We start from the raw sequence: 16,126 nt of genomic DNA, 5'->3' as shown, positions 1-16,126 counted from the left end.
AGCGAATATGATACATATCTCTTCCACAATATTTCCAAAAAAATACTCTGAAGCATGGATAGCTCGGTATACAGGACATCTAAACGATATACGCTCATTACGGCATCAAATCGAAGTATCGAGAATTAGGTGTTCATTTAGTGCTGCCATTAATGAATACAAATATACAAAAAGCAACCTTTTTTAAAAAACAGATCTTGCTAATTTTACACTCTAAGCGGAGAACCTAGTGAAGTGATGTTAAAAAATTGTTATTATTCGTTTTAATATAATTTTCGATTATTTTTTTAACAAATTTAGAATATATTTTTTAAATATCATAATTTAACTTGCTCATAAACTGTGTGTTAATTTTGCACTACATCACATTAAAAATAAAGACAGCGAAGACCCCATGTTAAATATAAAACCCATAAAAAGTTTTTTGCAAGGCTTCCATTACGCAAATAGCCTGTTTAATACAAGTCACCACCTGGCTTCCATATAAGCGACATTTGTGTGACGTAATTAACTTACATACGTCTTAAATGCCACTATTGTTATTTAATGAGTTCGTTCGTCGCCACGAACTAGGCGCCTCCTAAAGAACGTTAAGGATTTTAATGATCTTTCTTTCTTTTGTGCATTCCAATGCAGATAACGTCATTGGAAATGACAATGAAACCGAACCCGTTGGTTCGGTTCGGTTCGTACTGCGCGCCGGCACGTGCCGCTGCCGATATATTGACCGACTGCTGTTTACTCGCTTTGTTGTGAATTCATTTTTCGATACACTTACAAAGTATAACCACTTTTTTAAGCGTTTATATAAATATGTATGTTTCAACACACCAGTTTGAACGATCGATGTTATTGTATCAATTCCTATACTTAAAATGATGGGATGAGTAGCAAGGAAGTATCTTCCTGTGTTAAAAACCAATTTGTCTGACGCAAACCAAATTAAAGTAAGTTTAAAAAATCGCCTAAATGTTTACTTCTGTTCTAGAAGTAAATTGATGTGGTGTCAGAACTCGAGGTACGGGATCGAATTCCTGTACGGATTCAAAATATTTGCAAGCTTTCGCAGTAGATAGCCAGGAACTGACCCCTTTAGAAGCTACAATACACCTTTTTTCTGATCCTCGTACAGATAGACCGTTCAGTGCCTGATCATGAACAGTTTCTGTATTAGAGCAATAATTTGCTGCGCAGTTGTTTCTTTTTTTGTGAATTGCCACCGCGGCTGAACTTCAGGAAAACATTATATACATCATATACATGTATATGTATGTAGGTGTATTTTATATACTTCGAATCGTAAAAGTATTTACCGTTGTACGGTAAGTTCGAGTGCTTGGCCAGCAGCTCGGATAGCGTCCTGAGCTTCCTGATGTCTTAGCGTGTACACGTCGGTGTTGTTGACGCGGATCAGCGCATCGCCGGCTTGCAGCCCCGCGCGCTCTGCTGCGCTCCCACCGTTAACCTGAAACAATCGGTTACATAGCAATTTTAATATAACAAAGGAAAATACATTAAAATATATGCGTTTAGTCAAAATAACTCTAGGCTTTTTCAAAATTATAATCGCTTACTTCAATGTGATTTGGCATTGTACCGTGTATGTACCGTGATCAAATAGTCATATATTGTGAATATTTGGTAAAAACAATGAATATTCCGAAATCATAAATAAAGTTGTCGGTAACGCTCCAACGCACGACCACAAATGACGACGACAGTGACATCACATTATATTTATACATCATTTATTTATCTTGTACTGAGAAAATGAACAACAATTGATTATTTCGAATTCAACTGAAATTTCCTTCTAACTAAGGAAGGTAAACATACCGTACGACATAAAAGGCAAACATATTTGCAGTAGTGTTGATTTATTTTAAATCGTTTGTAAGTATTTTTGTGTAATTATTCTTTCTATGATTTGATTTTTAATATAATACTATTAGCTCCGTAACTTAGAAATAATTCCAACGCATGGAATCGTTAACGAGGGGGTGTTTTATTCAAGTGTATAGCACGTCATGTCCAGTTTATTAAAACATGTAAAGTTTATTAAAACTGGATATGACATAAAAAAAATATAATTAGTTAGCTAGCTGAGTAGATAGCTAACTATAATAAACTGACGAGTGTCCCGGTTGGCGCGAAAATTAGGCGCTCAACCCATGACATTGTTTCAAGTATTTAAATACAAACAGATAAATATTATGGTACAACCAATATCCAGCCAAGCGATCTGTCCAGTCATCTATTCTCCATTACATATTATGAAATAAGCTCGTCGTGTCTGTACACGATTAACTTAAAAACTCTCGCAACGATTTTCACCAATAGACGGAGTGTTTCATGAGGAAAATTCAGGTGTATAATTCATTAAGGCTATCGTTTGAACTGGTTGGAATACGACGATGATAGATATGTTTATTATGAACGTTATATTCTACTCGTGCGAACTACAGTATTTTAAACTACGCAACGGATACAAAATAATACAGCGTGGTAAAATAAAGCTACCATTTATTTTGTCGTATTTTTAAGTCTAATATTATTACAAAATATAATATGGCATCGTGGGCTGTATAGACAATAAGATCCACTATTCAATCATTTGTTAATCTGATGTATATTTTGTAACTCAGTCAACAGAAATCATGTAATTGAAATACGACACCTTATGAGTAATGCTTAATATCATCTACCTCTGTAATGGGTCCCGGGTTTTACCGACATTGTAATATATATATAATATGAGCAAGAATATCACATCCAGACAACTAGACATGGACATTAGTGAGGAATGCGAGGCAGAGGGAGAGGAAGGTAGCGCTGACGTCACTATGATATCAGCGAAGTCTGGATTGCACCGAATATTCAAGTACAAGTAAAACTTCATAAAAACCTTTTAAAACAATTTTTAAATAAATTTAACAAAATTACATCGATTGAAGTAGGTACGCGTCATATTGATATATTAATTAGATCAAATTAGCTGTGGTATACCGACCCGACCTGGTCGGTACACGTAGAACGAGGGTTCAACTGAATAAATTGTTTAGTAAAGTGTATGTATGAGCTGATAATACAATTCGTTTGTCTTCAGCAATAACTTTTATCAGTGAGGGTTTTTAGGGCTCGTCTGAGTGGCGGCCTCCGCTATACTACCGTCGAACATCAGCACTTCAAATGTTGGGTGGCACAAGTTATATAATAACAAGTATCTTGGATAGTGGAAATGGAGAGTATCTTAATTGTAAGGAGTAACTTGACTGACTGACTATCAGGCGACGTATGGTCTCGAATTGATTAGCATTTCTAGTATATTAAAAAAATAAGTTTCCAAATGGTTTTCTTAGTTTATTAACGAATCATAACTTACAGATCGAATCGATCGAACGCGCTCGGTGCATACGATGCGATAGCGCGACGACGCGTGCCGTACACTTACACTAAAGCGTGAATGTATTCGGTCAAGCTTATATTTTCCGTCCCCTTCCTATCAGTCAGCTGCCAGGAATTCAACGTTTCTGCCAGCTGTGAAACTCGTACGATAGCCTTCTTTTCGTCGCGAAGTGGTTGGCAATGACCTCGGCGCAACACTGTTTACCCTCAACCATAGAGTTTACTAGATGGACGTAGATTTGGGTCGCTTCTCATCAAAAATATAATATCGTGAAAATCATTCATCAGGCTGTCGCAGTCACGCTAAAATTGCCGTTTGTTTGTGTAACGTTTGCAGTCGTGATTCGTTGCTGTAATTGTTTCCAATTAGTTAGGATTTGACTCATACTTCTCAGATGCGATGTAAATGAAAAATATTTTGTTCTGTATTGTTTGTTATGAACCTTCATATATGTTTGGTCAGAGTCGAGTTTTTCATTTCGTATACATTATATTCCTGTTTCATAAATATTTATTAACAATAAGAATTGCTCCTTAGAGTAATAGGGTAGTTAAATCCTTCAGGTATGACCTGTTCCTAAAATCAGAGCATCTGACTATATATACTTACTTTATATTTTGTAATATTAATAATATAAAAGTCTATAATTGTGACAATTAAAAAGGATTATCTCCCGAGGGTAGAGCATTGTCAAAACACGTTATGGCATATAAGTAATACTAATCGGGTTCCACTCTAGAATTAATTGTTACTATGTGTTTAAATAAACACTTCAGATGTTAAAATTATAATGAAAACCAGTTTGTTTTAAATTTCTTATAATTTCAAAAGTTTCGACAATGTTTTTTTTAATAATCTATGGCGATGCCCTTAGCGTGGCGGCGCACGCGCATGCCATATACGGGAGCAGAAATACAAGAGCGAGAGATTAATGCAGTCCCGCCCGCCCGCGCCGCGCGCCGAGCGAGGTCACGCCATATTATATTTTCTTTATTGTTAACTTCTTTCAATGCGCGGCGTCTGGCGGCGAACCACAGCTGATAAATAACAAGATTACTGGTCATTCGTATTCTCTAAAAATATATGGCAACAACACTTATAAAAATACTAACGACGGTCCTATTGAGAATTTACTTAAATTTATCAAGAACGGAAAACTAAAAGAAATATCGGTGCCCAATAAAGATACCTTGATTATTGTTAATTGCTTAAGATTTTATTTCCAATTGCAAAATACGACACGGCAATCATTATATTTCTTTAAAAAAATAATGAATGCATCTATCAGCTTACAATTATTTCTAATGATCTTTAATTCTTGCAAATATTGAGAAAAAGTGTGTGAAACAACGAGGAAAATCTATTAATATTCAACAGTTTCATGAACACAGCAAAAGCAGCGACTTACGGTAATATCGAAATAATTAACTGGCATGATTTACACATAATAGAGTTTCCTTGCTGCACGGATGTCGTGGTCATATGTAGGTACACATTTCTCAGCTAGCAACGCAGTTATTGTCGGTAGTACTAGTCGCCGCTACGTAGGTATAGCAGCGTCTAGCTGCCTATCTACCGGCTACCGAGATAATTAGAAAATACCAATGACGATAATCCACCGAACGTTGTCGCCGCACGGCGTTCTAATTTCAAAACAAATCTCTGCCAGTACGTGACTCAGATTATGTTCCAAGTTCGAAACAACAAAACTCGACCAGTTACGCAACCGCTCGCCGACGGCTGTCCAGTCGCGCCGGCCGCCGGCAGCCGGGCCGTTAATGAGAGTGAATCTGTTCATTCTCTCTCGTAGAAAGGGTAGATATGTGCTAAGCTTTTAATCACAACTATAAAAACTTTTCATCATACAACACAGATGCCCATTTTACATATGATCCCATTTTAGAAGTGGTCTTTGATGGGCTTAAAACGAAATTATATCGATCTGCACGAGTTTAGGTGCAGTTCTTTTGTCAATATTTTGTCAATTTTGTACTGTGATATTCTAATTAATATAAATATAAAAATAATAATAATATAAATAATAAATTCTACTTTTTGAATTATTTTCATAGAAATTTAAAACCTTCTCTTCAATATATAAGATGCATTTAATAATTCTATGAGATTTACTGTCGGTAAGGGTTTGAACTGGCCCATCGCAGGCTACATGCCACCAAGTTACCGTCCCGATCTTGAGATCGAACATACCACGAAAGTCCAAACAGCGATCTTAGCATCGCTATACTTATACCTACCGTTTAGAGTGGACAGTGAAGACCAACAACACTTTTCTTGGACCACTGATTATGGGGATTCACACTACTTGCAGGCCATTGACTGTGGGCAAAAGTTACTCCTCGACCTTTTTAAAATAAACAAATAAATAAAATACTCCGTATACCACATTCCGATATATCAAGTTCTGTCCTAAATAGGCAACCCGTCAACGTCGACGCTTTACGAGCTCCTTCTAAGGCAGAATAAGTATACAGTGTTTATTATGTATTGTTGTCTGTTATCACGGTGTGATCAAAGGTCATGTAAACATTTAGGTCATGTAAATATGTATAATTTTGGCTGAATCTTAATGAAATATACGACTTCGTTTAGATATGACGATAATCATCTGTAATACACGCGTTACTTGCTGTTGGTTCAATCATAATAAACTTATAAAAATACTATAAATGTTAGTAGCGGCGTTTTATAGTAACCAGTCAATAATATCAATTTTATGGCTCGTTAGCTGGATGTGCCAGAGACCGCAAACAGGTAAGGCGACATACCCTGGAATGTCGTAAGAACCTGTCCGCATTAGATCATCCTCTACCCTATTTCCCCACTGATCTTAAGGTTAATATGCTTATATAATGCAACATTCAGTTCAAGAACACTTTCTCGCAACTAACTTATATGTAACGCAAGTGATATTCAACGGTTATTTTAAATATATATCGCATTTCCATAAAGAATAAACCAAAATGATCATCTACGTTTAATGTTCAAACCTTTCATACGAGATAAGTCAGCCGAATGACGTCAGACGCCAAAAAAGTCTGCAAAACGTTGTGTATTTTTTACTTCCAGATTAAATCTTCAACTGACATCTGTACATACGTTGTACACCCACGTCCCATGCGTATATCCGCGTCATTCATGACAGATATGAGCGGCCGAGTTGCTAACCTCTAATAGTATTCTATAAACAAAGCGTTTCACTATGATTAGGCACATCCATGTAGATCCGGGAATTAGCAGTTCAGTGACCCGTCAGATACTCTAGAGAGTAGCATTAGTGAATTTCATAGCGGGGCGATCCGAGCCGTTTGTTCATTAAATTATTTTTATATTGGTATCTACGTGCCCATCGATACGAACAAAATGTTAAAGTCAGGCCGAAGCGATCACTTGAGCTATCTTTAGTTTAGAGAATTAAAGAATTTATTTCATAAGATCTTTAGGAAATTCGTAAGCTGTCTTACGTTAAAATAGTTTTATTATATCATCCCTTACGGACGGACGAACAGATACAAAATTTATAAATAAATACATTAATTCGATTAGTTGAGCAAAAGTACCGTTAGTTTAATGATAATCGATTTGTCTCGTGCCTTAGATTTTAAAGTCAGATAGCAAAAGGAGATTTTGAATATTAAAACGACTCAGCGCTCGCTAACTAGAACGTTACGATATCCATAGAACAATACTTTATTGATAGTGAAATATCAGAACAGAACTTCTCAATAAAGTATTGAGAATTAATACTTTATAATCTACACTTGGAAAACTAAAAAGATTGTTTGTTTGTACGCGCTAATTATATACAAATAAACGTTTCACATTTAATGTATTGATTTTAATAACTCTATTTACAAGTTATTTGACTTCAAATTGTTTGGTGATTAATACTGCTAGCAACAATTTTATTTATTACTTTTGATTGCTTTTATAACAAGGAGACAAGAAAAAAATTAAAAACAAATTCAAATTAATCTTTCACGTCACTATATTTTATAGTTTCTTAATTGTCATAGCGGTTTGAAGTTTTTGTACATTACTGATCTATAATTTATTCCAATGGCAGAAAGTGTAAAGATAAACTAACTTAGATTTATATATTCCACGCGATTTGCTAACAGCTCGGCTATATTGTGCACTACGAACAGTTTTTAATTAATATATATTTATTTATAATACAAGTTAAGCACTTATCCCACATTAATTTTATTTCTAAAATTCCGATAACAACTTAATTGACATTCAAAACGCTATTCTTTCACGAATCTTTAATGAATGTGGCCAATAATGTCATGTCAAGTGAAGGTGAACATTGTTTATTTGCCTTAACACCTCTGACATTGATATTTTGATATGTCTATCCTAATATTATAATTGTAAGGAAACTTTGTCTATCTGTCTTACCCCTAAAACGCGAGCAAAGCTGCAGGCGACAACTAACAGTGCAGTACAAAATAAAATGAATAAAGCAAACCGAGGCAAGCAGGTCACAGCTGAATCTTATAAGAAATATGAAGTATCTTTCGTTGCCTTGTAGAGATGATAGTGTCGTCCTTTCGTGATTTGACTAATCATCTATCGTCGCCGTGCTATTTGTATTGAATAGTAACATAAATTATCAAATGTTTTCTTTTAAAAGATAATGCGCTCTGTCACTGGATTACAAATGAGCTCTTAAATAACGTTACACCGTTTAAATCATGGAAGTTTCCTCGCTTCAACAATAACGATTGCTCAAAGGTCAAGTAGAAACCACTAAGGTCGAATTTTCTTCTTCCGCAACACAATACATGACTATTTACTTATGAGATGTAACTTTAGGTTTCGAAACAATATGTCAGACAAATATTTAATTGTGTGACTGTAAAATGTGTATAATCAATTAATTGTTGAATTTTTTCTTAATGAAACGACCTAAACACACACGCAGATAGTTAGATAGTTTCAAATCATAAAGGTCGTTAATGTTTATACAATAAGGCTTAATGTATAATAAAACACTACAAATAATGAGGACTGTGTAAAGATGATTTTCCCAAGTAAGTAAGTGGGCAGTCCCCCCTGTAGAGACCTTAAAAGTGGTGACGAGTGTCGAAACCACTTTAACGAGGCCATCTAACAGTTAATGAGAGGTAAAAGCTCCTTCGGATAACTAATCACCCACTTGAACACTCGGAAATTGATAAAACGTGACAAATACCAAATACAAATCGCGGTGTGCTTGACAGTCCCCGAAAATATGTAGGCAGCAGATAGCGATAGATATAAACAGTTACATTCCACGTACTTTTTTATAATGTAATAACAAAATACAAATTTAATTAGGTACTAGTTTCGAGAGAACATTTCTGAGAATAATATTTTAATGATGTGTGTAGTTGTTTAGTATTTTTTTAATGATATGATCAAAAGCTTCGTTTTGAATGCCTGGATAAATGAGGGCGATTTGGCAAACGTTTCTAAAATAATGAAATACTTTATTCATATATTATGAAGCAGTAGAAGCTCTTTTGGATTGTATTTTTACATTGTTAGACTTCAAATTAAATCTATTACCGATTAGGAATGTAGATTCAGGTGCCAATTCTACTAACTTGTAACGGTCACGATACCTTTCTGATCCAACTTTGACTATTCCTCACAATAACAATCCTCAGCTTAATCGTAACTGAGCGCCTGATTGCCATAAAGTGGCAAATTGTTCGCAGAATTGGCGCCTTGATAGGAGGCTCCGTAGTTACACTTTTCTACGAATGGAATTCGGCGAAAATCGGCAAAACTGTTATTCAACTAAGTAACACTAACTCCATTCCAAATAAGATAAAATCAAATACTACTTGATAATTATTTCAAAAGTAAATATCTATCAATTGTGAATAAGCGTTGTTTTGGTTCGATAGTCGTTAAAGTCGTTGGTTAGTAAGCGTTGCACCTTTTAGTCGTCGCGCCGCATCGATCGGACGATAGCCGTGTGTGGGCTTCGTTACATTCACGAAATATAAACATTACTTAGACGAGACTTAGTCAGATACGTGTTCTATTTCATTGGTACACTAGTGACCCGACTCAGCACGTCTCGATCCCGTGCTGTCGCTTTGAAGTTTGTACGACCCGATACTGCATATTCTGTGTACATCTAGGTGCTTTTTCTTACGTGGTTTTTACAATAACGGCAGTTGTGACTCAAAACATATTTTTTTTTTGTGACATTGGTTGGTGGACGAGCATATGGGCCACCTGATGTTAAGTGGTCACCACCGCCCATAGACAAAGGCGCTGTAAGAAATATTAACCATTCCTTACATCACCTATGCGCCACCAACCTTGGGAACTAAGATGTTATGTCCCTTGAGCCTGTGATTACACTGGCTCACTCACCCTTCTAACTGGAATACAACAATACAGAGTACTGTTATTTGGCGGTAGAATATCTGATGAGTGGGTGGTACCTACCCAGATGGGCTTGCACAAAGCCCTACCACCGAGTAAAATACGCATAATATTACGATTTTATTTTTTTTTAATTATATATTTTAAAATAAAAAAATGTCAAAGCGTGCATACATGCATATAAAATTATACCTTACCTTTTGCACAACGAGTGGTGTGCCGAAGTCTTTGCCACCCTGCAGCCGGAAGCCCAGCGGCTGCTGGTCCGACTTGTTCAGCCGCACAGTGATCAACTGTGCCATCTGTCAAACATTTACAAAAACATTAATATAAATATACAATGATGCAATGGTTATAGAGTAACACTGTTTCCTATGACCCTGTGGATCGAATACTGTGTGGTATTAACGGGAGAATCGCGGGTTTACACACAAGAAAGCCTACCACTAGGCCTGCACTGGACTGGTGTAGTGGAACAAATTCCAAAACTGCTCCTTAAAAGAGGGACCCAGCAGTGCAACGTTTACGAGTTTATCGTATATATTAGTTTTTTTATCTATTACAAAATCGTTTTCCAAGAACGTCCAAAACATCTTTGGTAACGATCAGTACCTCATTATCTACGATATCTATTTATTTATTTAACGATTAGTTTAAGTAACGGCCCTAACTAAAACGTTATTGATTTCATATAACGCGTATCTCTTTTCAAAAACGGTTAACTCCTTAGGTTATGTTAGTTAGATTTCTGTTACGACTTTGTTTTGTTTACATATAAGTATCTACTTATAAACATTAATAACATTTTGTGTAAGCTTATTCCAGGGACTACATAATAATAAACGAATATATTAATGACTGGGAAAAAAAAACTATCGGGCAGCTCAAGACAGAGCTGGCATTTGATTGACCTAATTGAAGATTTATTTTCTCTCAAAGCTTCGCTGACCGCACTCGGTAACTCTTCGGACATTGCGATCTATTTTATCTCCGTGAAGATCTAAGTGCGAACCAAAAGACATTAGTGAAAGGAGGCTGAGAGCAAAACTTTCGTTACTGGCACAAGGAATATACAATAACTAATAATTTATGAGTTTTCAAAGAATAGATTTCTCTTCGCCTCTTCGATATAATCTTCAAATAATCAAGAAATCAATCGTCTCAAACGTCAGCTGATTATTCTCTAATTTAATGGAGAGTAAATTGTTTAAATGTAAAATGTTCAATAATAGTATTGACCGATTGTTTTCCTCACGTACGAAGTTCATACATATTTACGAGTCTTTCATGGTCTCGTCTATGTAAATTTTATACCTCCATAAGAGTGATAAAGATCCGTATAAATGAGCCATTGAATACTTTTCTAAATGTAAATAAATGTGTAATGCGACGCGCTTTTGATATTCCCTCGCTGAGGACGTGATCGTCGACGTCAATGAAATTATTATATTGAATTAATTTTTATTTTTTAGGATTTAAGTTCTCGTGTCAATCACGTAGCTAACACTTACTGTAAAATTAAAATTGTATTATAAATGACTCTCGATATATTTGCCTTCGTGCCTCCACTTTGACATCGCAATTGGCTCGATTAAAACATCAAGGTTGATTAAAGAAGTCGTTATTCGAATATTAAACGGAAGACATGTACCTATACGTCGAAAAAAAGTGAAATTAAGGATTACGTATGTACTAATAGTCAATTGTTGGAAACTATATGGAGTGCTTAATCAGTTGTATTGAGTTTTTATAGCTATCGATTCATAAAATGTAACCATGTCATCACAGCCTTTATTGCTGGTAATCTTTATATTTAAAGACTTATAGTTCATCCAAGATTTCTTTCACAGCCGATGTAGATACATTATATGGTATTATCATTTGTCATCGGTTCATAAAACGTGTTCAAAAAATGCAAAATGTTCGACAATCCGGAAGTGGGTGAAAATTCAATTGCAAGTTTTCATTACAGTATTATTATATAGGTCAAGTTTAACGAAACAGAGCGTATGAAATATTTGTACTAAACGTTGTGTAATGCACAACTATTTAACCGTACTAAAAATAAACAGTACCTACGTCTAGAGCTGATTGCGCAAGTATCGGGCGTTAAATACAAAAACTTACTGATGTATAATAAGAGTTTGAGATTTACATATCGACTTCTCCCGTTTCGTCTGATGAATTTAGACCAATCAAGAAGTCAGCTGTACTGTGCTGTGTACACGGCACTCCAGCTCCATCAACTCACGTTAATTTATAATAACAATTCTTACACAGAGGAGGAGCAAGGCGTTTTTCATTAAAAATAAATGATATATGTCTCGGACCTTCAATAAAATCTAGTTGAGTTAGTTTGTAGATATATTTGTTGAATACGATTCAGTGTTCAAGTAAACATACTTATTAAATCTAAACTTCCACCGATGAATTAGATAGAATTACATCCTAGAACAGCTTCTTAAAAAATATAGTTAATCTACTGCCAGGACTGAATATAGCGAGGCCCATATCGTCTCCGCGCACGTACAGCTGACCGTGATTAACCAATATGTGCGGGTGCGATTACCTTATCTTTCAAATACAATTACAATATGATAATAGTAATAAATAAATAAATGACACATTGATTTAAATCATATTTTACGCATCCTCTTCGCTAGACGTAAATAAAAATATATAATATTGAATTAAAATAAAAACAAAGTATTCTATAATGGGCGTTATATTAGGAATTCGATACGTTTATCTAATATCGTGTGATGGGAAAAACTAACGCGAAAAACGTTAAACAAGCACTTGATTTAGATATATGTATGTAGGTAAGCATATATTTAATATAATCTAGACAGATTTTTTAAAAACTTTTTAAAAACATTCTAAGCGAGCTAGCACAAATTAATGTAATCATAAACAGATTTATCAAAAACCATAACAATGAGGGCGTGTCACGCGGTTGGCAAGTCATGAGAATTTATAAGGATTTCCAGTTTGATGACGTCACGGTATATGGTTTTTACGAAAATACTTTGCCATTTCTGTTTGTGGCTATTTGACATTCTAAGGAAAATCATCAACACAAACTTTTGCTTCCTACCCGAAAGCGATTTCTCTTATAGCGAAAAAGTTGCCAGTATGTACCTAGGTATCTACCTATTATAAAACATTCTGTAAATATATGATATAAATGAATAGGTATATTACCCAGCGATACTAGATCAAGATAAATTTGATGAAGGCGATAAGCTTTACTCAGCAGATATGTTTTGAAATTGAAACAAATATCTTCCAAAATATTAACTCGATGACAAAAGATTTATTTTACATTTAACGTAACACTTCTGAGAAGCAGCTCTGAATCGACGGCTTTATTGACTTACGCGTTTGATTTTTACCTGATTGTTATTCATGCAAGCGATGACGTCACTCACATGAGTAACCCCAGACCCGTCGTCCGCCGCCGTCGGTATCACATAAAGAATCGCGAGATTACTTCGATGTTTGAGAGAAATCAAAAATTCTTTGTTAAACCGTAAGGTTTAACAAAGAATTTTTATATATATATATTATAATTAATTTAAATAGGTGCTGTAAAACGTACCCGTTAATATATTTAGGTATGTATAAATAAGCTAAATAACTATTAGGTTAGGTTAGTTTAATTTTAAACATTATTAACTAGTACTGGATACTGTGTTTGTCTATGTGGGCGAATCTATCAAATTCACTAAAATTTCAATGTTTAACATATTCATGTTATTCAGATTAAATAGAGGACTTTGTTTGTTTGTGTCGAATGAATAAAATTATTTCAAAGTATGTAGGAGAGGAACTATAATATGATATGTAAGCTGTATACATATACATATAATCAACGCCGAATCGTCTGAAGAGTGTAATAAGATATAATTTTTTTGAATTCCGTTGATCCTTCCCCGCCTTTTTAATGAATGCCCAACGGAGCTGTCGCGTAACAGCCAGCCATATTATATTTGTTTTTGAGGGCAGACTGTCAACAACTTGCTAACATGTAACAGTACCTAATAATTGTCTGTGAGTTCCTGTCGGCTATAAGCCTGACCTTTTAAGATAATTATGTATTCACAAAAAGGTAATGAGCCGAGATGGCCCAGTGGTTAGAACGCGTGCATCTTAACCGATGATTTCGGGTTCAAACCCAGGCAGGCACCACTGAAATTTCATGTGCTTAATTTGTGTTTATAATTCATCTCGTGCTCGGCGGTGAAGGAAAACATCGTGAGGAAACCTGCATGTGTCTAATTTCAAAGAAATTCAGCCACATGTGTATTCCGCCAACCCGCATTGGAGCAGCGTGGTGGAATATGCTCCAAACCTTCTCCTCAAAGGGAGAGGAGGCCTTTATCCCAGCAGTGGGACATTTACGGGCTGCTTATGTAAAAAGGTAATGAGGATTTAACAGATTCAACACAAGTTTCTCCCGAACACGTTCTTCTTAAAACTGAATGTTATTGATTGAAATGCACTTCTCAAATATAATAATTTCTGCATTTATCATAAAGACAATAAAAATGGTTTTAATTTCCAAGTGATCGGGATGATATTTTTGTAAATTCTATAAGCGTTTTGTTTGTGTTTACATTTATATATGACTATAATTCATATTTCAAAACACATGTGTAAACACGGCACGCACGCTCTCGTTGAAATACCTAAAGGTACGGTCATTTTGAAGCGCTCCAAAAGCGCTTTCCAGCTGTTGTTTTTTTACTAAAGTAATTATCACAAAAACGCCTTTTGAATGCGCCATCCCGAATAAACAGCAACCTCTTAAATAAATTGACTCGAAGACAACATTAACATACAAACAGCGCTTTATTTCTTTACACAAATACGAGCGTTTTATGAGTATGTAATGTGGCATTGGCAATACACCTCAAAGTTAATGTCGACTATGTTTATCTCAAAATAGAGTTTTTGGCAAGCGGTGACCAAGTAGGCAGGTACTCATTTAGCCGAAGTAAATTATATTTTAACGGCTATCTGCTATTATAAATAACACACCTGTGCATTGTGGAACTGCTCGAGCTGCCTGATCTTTGCGTGGGCGCCGGCGAGCGATTCGCTAAATAAACTAATTACCGTTAAACCTAATAGAAAACTTCCTATCTCTGCTGTCTGTATAAACGATACACGCTTGAAAGTAAATATTGTATCGAATTGAAAACATTTTCATACGAAGCTGATGTCATTGCCGTTTTTGTAATTACGAGGCGCATTGGTACGTGCGCTGTTTGTCCAGCTGCGGCCTTCAAAGGTCGCGCCACGGCTTACAATAAATACTTTTGATTTTACCAGTCAGAGCACAGAACGAAGCAGCTTTCACTGATAGTTCGGGTCGATCCGGGCCTCGTTACCTTTGGTTGCGTATGAGACAAACGCATATTGCATGCCACAGTCCGGTCGAGGTGTCGCAAGCGCTGGCGTCACTTACACTCAAGCAAGTATTCAAAATTAACTGAGACGTGGCGCCATCAAAATTATACAACTTTTATCTCATCGAACGAACTATCGGAATTCTTTCCGCTCCGTACACTTCTAAAAATTTGTTTGTTTATTTTAACGCTATCGAGAGCTTGGAAAAAGTTCAATAAAGGTGCTGCTATCGGAACCTAACGCCTGTCGATTGGCACTCGACGCGATATTTTTTTGGTCTTATCAATCTCTTATCACAGTAACAAATATGCAATATTCGATTTAGCGCAAACTGTGTGGGGGACGCGTAACTCAACACTCAGGAGGCAAGATGTCTGACTGGAATTTGTATTCGTACTGAAAATATTTTCGTAAGACAATTTTATGATCGTATATTTTTATTGTGATATGGTTTCGATAAATGAAAATTATTCATAGCAAAGAGTCTTTTGCTGTCAGTAGACAGGAAGCAGATACTCAGTTACAGCACCTGGTTGTGATGTACCTATGTATCGAGAATAACCATAGAATACTAACGCTTACGGAATCTTTATTTTATAACAATATAATACATTAAATTAAATTTCCTACGGTAAAATGTTTGCGAGTAAATGCTAAACGATTTGTAAATTATACTGAATATGTACATTTTTTTCGAATTTAAACGTTTCAAAGAAACAATGCAAAAGATAAATATTTAAATTTATTTTGCTTCATGACGTAAGCTTCAATAATTGCACTGGAGATGCAGCTTTGCAAATATCGCTAACTCAAACACCCTTTTTATTTGGATTATCAACTTTACGTTCCGTGAAGTGCGTTCATTGCAGTCCCTTTATCCCCTTCATCCCCAGACCC

At 35.5% G+C, this 16,126-nt stretch overlaps 1 protein-coding gene across 7 annotated transcripts in view; it reads right to left on the bottom strand.

The window, feature by feature from the left end:
- LOC125063967 (PDZ and LIM domain protein Zasp) overlaps positions 1 to 16,126 on the bottom strand; it is a 32,898-nt gene that overhangs the window by 10,962 nt on the left and 5,810 nt on the right. For all 7 annotated transcript variants that reach the window (XM_047670707.1, XM_047670709.1, XM_047670708.1 and 4 more), the window contains exons 2-3: positions 10,012 to 10,116; positions 1,314 to 1,465 (exon numbers count right to left, since the gene is read on the bottom strand). In XM_047670707.1, the coding sequence (XP_047526663.1) occupies positions 1,314 to 1,465; positions 10,012 to 10,116 (257 nt within the window). The remainder of the gene's footprint in view (positions 1 to 1,313; positions 1,466 to 10,011; positions 10,117 to 16,126) is intronic.

The sequence above is a fragment of the Vanessa atalanta genome, chromosome 5, assembly GCF_905147765.1.
Source record: "Vanessa atalanta chromosome 5, ilVanAtal1.2, whole genome shotgun sequence".
NCBI lineage: Eukaryota > Metazoa > Arthropoda > Insecta > Lepidoptera > Nymphalidae > Vanessa > Vanessa atalanta.
This window is presented reverse-complemented; position numbering and strand designations above follow the sequence as displayed.